This window comes from Sparus aurata, chromosome 12 (assembly GCF_900880675.1).
Source record: "Sparus aurata chromosome 12, fSpaAur1.1, whole genome shotgun sequence".
Taxonomy (NCBI): Eukaryota; Metazoa; Chordata; class Actinopteri; order Spariformes; family Sparidae; genus Sparus; species Sparus aurata.
The window spans coordinates 27,149,734-27,156,886 of record NC_044198.1 but is presented as its reverse complement, the minus strand read 5'-3'; the positions used below and the strand labels follow the sequence as shown (position 1 = coordinate 27,156,886).

The window sequence follows — 7,153 nt, the reverse complement described above, 5'->3', positions numbered from 1 at the left end:
AACCGACTGTCGGTGCATTCACAAAAAAAAACGGTGCTTGTTTGGCGTGAAATTATTTAAATATTTGACAAAAATGGGATGTTGCTGGAGAGCTCAAAACTCGGGCAGCCATCAGGTCCACGTGGTTACCCAGAATAACTTTTTTTTTTTTTTCTTTTCTTTGGAACAAACAATTCCACTTTCACATATTTAAATGTTATTTTATCTATTCTTCTTTCAGCCAGTTGCTGAGGTAAACTAACTGCTTAACATTTTCTGAATGTAAAGCTGATCGTAGCCATAGAGTTGGTGGATTTTAGTCAGTACTGTGCTACTGTAAACTTATTTAATGCCCTGCATTCAGTGAGGGTGGTCTACCGCCAGGCGTTACACCCCCAATAAATACATGCTTTGCTTTGAGATGATCCTTGGAGCTTGAGGTGCTTCGGTGAAACGAAAACTCCTTCTTGCAGTGTGTGCCGATCACGTGTGTGGGTTTATATTATTATTATTAATTGTACTAATAATAATATTGTTATTGTTATTGTTATGATTATTAATGATCTGTCTCTTGTTTTCTGTTCCTCCAGAGCTCCCACAGCAACATGTCTGTAAGGAGGAGGAGGTTCTCACTGACCAGCAGCTCTGTAACCAGGAGAGGAACTCCAGTCTGGACCAAGAGGACCCAGAGCCTCCAGAGATTAAAGAGGAACAGGAGGAACTCTGCACCAGGTTAGGGAGGGAGAGCAGCTTGTACTGAAGGTGGAGACAGGATACCGTCATGTTGACTCCAACTTATGAGGAAAGTGACCACAGTGAAGCAGAACCAACAAGTGACCACCAGCTCCTCTCTAACAACTCTCATGTAACTGAGAGCCGAGACCAGAAAGGAGGAAAACATGGAGACTCAGGATCAGCTGGAGATGGAGAGCCGAAGAAAAAGAAAAGACATTATGGAAGCAAAAGTCACAGTGATAATGCCAAAAACTCTACCTCATCAGACATTCAACATAACACTCACCCAAGTGAAAAGTCTTTCAACTGTGAGACATGTGGAATGACTTTTAAGTTTAAGTCCCAATTGAATTCACACCTAAGAACCCACACAGGTGAGAAACCGTTTTCTTGCAAAACATGTGGGAAAGCTTTCAGCCGCCGTACAAACTTAACAGTTCACATGAGAACTCACACAGGTGAGAAGCGTTTCACCTGTGAAATGTGTGGGAAAGCTTTCAGCCGCCGTACAATCTTAACAGTTCACATGAAAACTCACACAGGTGAGAAGCGTTTTACCTGTGAAATCTGTTGGAAAGCTTTCAGCCAACGTTCACTCAAAGCAGAACACATGAGAACCCACACAGGTGAGAAACCGTATTCTTGCCAAACATGTGGGAAAGATTTCAAGACTCATAGGCTATTGAATCAACACATGAGAACCCACACGGGTGAGAAACCATTTACTTGCAAGACATGTGGGAAAGCTTTCAGCCACCGTACAACCTTAACAGTTCATATGAGAGTCCATACAGGTGAGAAGCCGTTTACTTGCAAAACATGTGGGAAAGCTTTCAAGTCTCATGGTGACTTGAATAAGCACGTGAGAATCCACACAGGTGAGAAGCCGTTTACTTGCAAAACATGTGGGAAAGCTTTCAGCCTCAGTACAACCTTATCACTTCACATGAGAATCCACACAGGTGAGAAACCGTATTCTTGCCAAACATGTGGGAAGGATTTCACGTGTCATACTCAATTGAATCGACACATGAGAATCCACACAGATGAGAAGCCATTTACTTGCGAAACATGTGGGGAAGCTTTCAACCATCGTACAAGCTTAACATTTCACATGAGAGCCCACACAGGTGAGAAACCGTATTCTTGCCAAACATGTGGGAAAGATTTCAGGTGTCATAGTGAATTGAATCAGCACATGAGAACCCACACAGGTGAAAAGCCGTTTACTTGCAAAAAATGTGGGAAGACGTTCACGCAAAACAGTACCTTAACAGCTCACATGAGAATCCACACAGGTGAGAAGCCGTTTACTTGCAAGACATGTGGGAAAGCTTTCAGCCAACGTAAAAAGTTAAAATTTCACATGAGAACCCACACAGGGGAGAAACCGTATTCTTGCCAAACATGTGGGAAAGATTTCAGGTGTCATAGTCATTTGAATCGACACATGAGAACCCACACAGATGAGAAGTCGTAACCTTGCAAGACCTGGGGAAAGATGGTCTGATCAGTCTGCTTTGACAAGACATGTGACGACACGTACAGGCAAGTAGACTTGTATTTGCAAAATATATTGGAGGTGGTTCAGTTCTAGTGTTTCATGCATAATTGCAAAGCTTTATCTTTAAATGATATACTGGGAGAATCCTCAGAGGCTCAATAATACACAGGAGAAATGATGAGCTGATGCAGAACCACCCGCTCCCATTTCAACAAGACCCCCATCCCCAGCTCAGCAGGACCCTGGGCCTCTCCACTTCACACCTCTGGGTCCCCTCCCTCCACTACCAGAGTGACGACTCTGCTTGCAGGAGAGGGACGTCCACAAACTCTTCAAGAGACAGAGCCCCCGCAAAGCAGTCTCTGTCTCTCCATCCACCCTAAAGCACTGCACTGACCAGCTGTCTCCAGAGTTCACAGACATCTTCAACACCTCACTGGAGACATGTCATGTGCCAGCCTGCTTCAAAGTCTCCGCCATCATCCCCGTCCCCAAACAGCCAAGGACCACAGGACTGAATGACTAGAGACCCTGACCCCTGTGGTCATGAAGTCGTTTGAGCACCTTGTGCTGTCCCACCTCAAATCCATAACAACCCCTCTCCTGGATCCACTGCAGTCCGCCCTACGGAACCAACTGGTCTGTAAACGATGCAGTAAAGATGGCCCTGCACCACACCCTCTAGCGTCGGGACTCCCCAGGAACATACGACAGGATCCTGTTTGTGGACTTCAGCACTATCCTCCCAGCTCTGCTCCAGGACAACATCTCCAAGCTCCAAGACTACCTGTCTGACAGGAAGCAGCGTGTGAAGTTGGGAAAACATGTCTTTGGATCCCCCTAGGGCTGCGCTCTTTCTCCCATGCTCTTCTCCCTGTAAACCAACGATTGCACCTCCAGTCCATCAGTCCGTCAAGCTCCTGAAGTTCGTGGACAACACCAAGCTCATTGGGACCATCTCTGGCAGGGACAACCTCTGCCCACAGGTTGGAGATTGACCATCTTGTGACGAGGTGCAGCCAGAATAACCTGGAGTTTAACGCTTTAAAGACAGTGGAGATAGTCGTGGATTTCGGGAAGAACCCAGCCCCACTCGCCTCTATCATCCTGTTTGGCTCCCCAGTCGACCCTGTGGAGTCCTAACGCTTCCTGAGTACCATCATCACCCAGGATCTAAAATGGGAGCTGAACATCAGATCCCTCACCAAGAAAGCACAACAGAGGATGTTCTTCCTGCGGCAGCTGAAGAAGTTCAACCTGCCAAAGACAATGATGGTGCACTTCTACACTGCCATCATCGAGTCCATCCTAACCTCCTCCATCACCGTCTGGTACACTGCTGCAACTGCTAAGGATAAGAGCAGACTGCAGCGTATCATACGCTCTGCTGACAATGTGATTGGCTGCAATCTTCCATCCCTTCAGTACCCACACACCTCCAGGGTTCTGTGGCGTGCAGGTAGGATTGTGGCCGACCCCTCCCATCCTCCCACAGACTTTTTGACACTCTCCCCACTGTGGTCCATCAGAACCAAAACCTCCTGCCACATGAACAGTTTCTTCCCCTCTGCAGTTGGGATCCTAAACAAGTCCCGGGTCCCCAACCCCCTCTGACACTGACTCAAGCCCAGCACCACCCTTGAATCTATTCATTACAATAATGCAGAACTCAACGATTTTTATGTTATTTATAGGGCTGTCAAAGTTAACTTAATAACGCGTTAATAACGCAACATCCTCTTAATGCCGTAAATTTTTTAAACGCGCGATTAACGCTAAGTATTTTTTAAAAAAAAGAAAAAAAAGAATCGCGCATTGTTTGATTTACAGCCGTCAGTAGCACCTGTAGTCTTGATCCAGAGGGTGGCAGAAGAATAAGAAAGGGAATCAGAAGAAGAAGCAGGGTTGGCGTTCGGGAAAAACACGGTGGATTGAAAAGCGAAAGTGAAAGTAAATGGAGAAAGGACTTATGAACGGCAAATTCACTTTCAAAACACTGCCAGACGGTTCGGTCAATAGGACAAAATTTATCTGCACGTACTGTCGACATGAAATGAGTTACCAATGAAGTACGTCGACTCTCAGATATCACATCTCTATAACACATCTCTTCTATTTTATGTTTTTTTTTTTTTTTTTATTGAATCTATTTTGTCATTTCTGTACAGCTCTTCCGTCTTTATTTATCAATCATCCCACACTTATGTCTCTGTTTGTTTATATTGTTCATATTGTATATAAAATAGTCACTGTTTGTTTATTGTTTATTGTCTTCAGTGCATGTACCTTATTCACCAAGACAAATTCCTCATTGGTGTAAAATCCTTCTTGGTAATAAATCTGTTTCTGATTCTGATTCTGATGTAGTTCATAAGGTGGTAGTTTGTGTGAGTGTTGTTTTGAGATAAGGAATCCCGGTGGCGGTTAGTTGAGGTTCCAGCCAAAGAGTCGCATCCCCTGGAAGGATTTGTATCAGTTTGAGGACAAGTTCCTGCCTCGTTGGTGGCTGGGAAGTTGTGAAGCTGTGAAGGTGGAGGAGCATCTATTTTGTGCCTCCCCCTTCTGTAATTCCTCCCCCTCAGTGGCTCCTCAACTTCGTTGCTCCTCCCCCCTCTCTGGCTCCTCTCCCCTCTGTGGCTCTACCCCGGGCTTCCATTGGTGTGGCGTAATCCCCCTCCTTTCTCACCTCTCTGAGCGACTTACCTCACTCCTACAGGAGATCCAGGGGATTTCCAATCAGCAGTTCCTCGTTACGATGAGTGATCAAGTTTAGCAGCTGTCCTTCTGAGTGGTCTCTTCAAGACAGAAAGATAAAGGACAAAACCAGCTGTTTTTTCCTCCGTAAACACACTGAGTGTGTGGTTTTGTGGGATTTGTAAACCCACAGAGGTAACCTGACTATGTAACCTGTACTGACCTTTGAATATGAATGTATTGTGAATATCCTGGTTATTGGGACAAACAGACCATTAGGAAATAGTAATGAGATCATATCAAACAAGCACACACACACACGAACACACACGAACACACATGCACAGTTAAATACATGCATCCTCAGAGGATCAATGTATGGGGGAAATGATGAGCTGATGCTGAATGTGTACAATTTCCCCTAGAAAAGAGTACCATATTTCTTTGTAGAATTAAGCAGAGTAGAACTACACCTTAATACAAGGAGTACACAAACAGTGTAAACACGTGTGAAAAGAGTATGAAAATGGTGTTAAATATAGTTAATTAATTTAAATAACATGACATGGAAAAGCGAATTAAAAGTCTTTTTGACTCTGCTTAGCAACTGGAGAACGTTTGTTGGCCTAATCATTATGTTCAACTTTAAAACTGTAGTAAAATATGTTTAAAACAAGAGGCGGAACTAAAAGCCTCCGCACTTCCCCCGTCGGAGCTTTAGAGCGTGGCACTCAGCGGAAGTAAACAGTAGCAGCTAGCAACATTAGCTGGCTGTGTGTAATGAATGAAGTGAAGACGGTACTGAATCACAGCGCAGCTCATTATTGAATGAGTAATAAAAGAACAATGAATTCAGTTGAGAGTTTGAGAGAGTTTGTCAGCGGGCGACTAACTGCTGCTGCTGAAGAAATATTCAGAGTTTTTAAAACAACTATCGTCCAGTACGAGGAAGAGATCGATCGGCAGCGCGTCATGCTGGATATCTGCTGGAAACCCCAAGTAAAGTTACACAGGATAGGTGAGTAAAAGTTTCTTATTTTAATAACACTAATGTTCAGAGCCCTGGAGTGGCCACAGAGGGGGACATATGCATCGCAGCCACGTTTCACTACATGGAGCGAACATACGAGTGTTTCCTTCGTTTTGGTTCATTCCACTCCGGGACTCCGGAGGTTCTGAGTGTCCGCTGCACGGCTGGGCTCCGTTCTATAGAAGACCGCGGCGAAACTCCGCTCAGAAAATGAAGATTTTACACACAAAACGTTCCGAAAGATGTGAGGAGCTCTCAAACTCAACAGAAAGAGTTGTGTCTCATTCAACCTAATAGGAAGACATTTCGGCATTGATTTTGGGTCAGTGGATAGGATGAGACTAGTGCAGTGCCCGCAAGAAAAATGTATTCCTATAGAAAAGTGGGAGGTTAAGTAGCTTTTTCATGGATGGCCAAATGAGGCTGTCTTTGAAGGCGTCATTATTTTCAGCTCAACCTCACATGTGTGACTGTACAGTTATTTTTTTATTTTGACATACTGTATGTCAAAAAAAAAAAAAAAAAATTACTTTCCGCTTTTTTCCGCGAGGGTTGCGGAGATGTTTTATCCCCCCTTTTTTCAGGGGGGGTTACTGGGGCCAAATCCAGTTACTGTGGGCGAAGGCCAGGGTACACCCTGAATGAGTCACCAGCTCATGGCAGCACCCTTTCTGATGGCAGAGGCTGCCACACAGGTGCCAATTGCACATTAGGAGCAATTGTGGGGTTCAGTATTTTGCTCAAGGGTACTCCGCTCAGTTCCACCCCAGGGGAGCCGGGATTCAAACCAGTGACCTTCCGATCACCAGTAAGTTCTTGGGGAGGGGGGAATCTACTCCAAAGAGTAGATACTGAGTAAGATAGTTATCTAGTTTGCCTTAGCCCTCGCGACACCCGACCCAGTGCACGACTCTGCTGTGAAGGTGGAGATATGATGCGGCGGTGGTGTATTTGCGACAATAAAAAAAAAAAGAAGAAATTTGAAGGAGCGGCGGCTAGGATTATGAATGTAGAGGAAACACTGACTCTAGGTGTTTAACTTCCTCTCTGTACATTGATTCATCATTTCTATGAATGAGTCTCACCACTGTGCTGTCATCTGCGAATTTGATGATCTCGTTCCCCGCATGTCTGGATGCACAGTTGTGTGTTAGCAGTGTCAACAACAATGAACTGAGTACACAGCCTTCAGGAGATCCAGTGCTCAGTGT

At 44.9% G+C, this 7,153-nt stretch overlaps 1 protein-coding gene across 1 annotated transcript; it reads left to right on the top strand.

Moving 5' to 3' along the window:
- Nucleotides 1-929: 929 nt before the first annotated feature.
- On the top strand, nt 930-4,473 carry LOC115592918 (zinc finger protein 569-like). Its single transcript, XM_030436181.1, has one exon. The coding sequence runs from the start codon at nt 1,037-1,039 to the stop codon at nt 2,192-2,194; it is 1,158 nt and encodes a 385-aa protein (XP_030292041.1). The 5' UTR covers nt 930-1,036; the 3' UTR covers nt 2,195-4,473.
- The last annotated feature ends 2,680 nt before the right edge of the window (nt 4,474-7,153 follow it).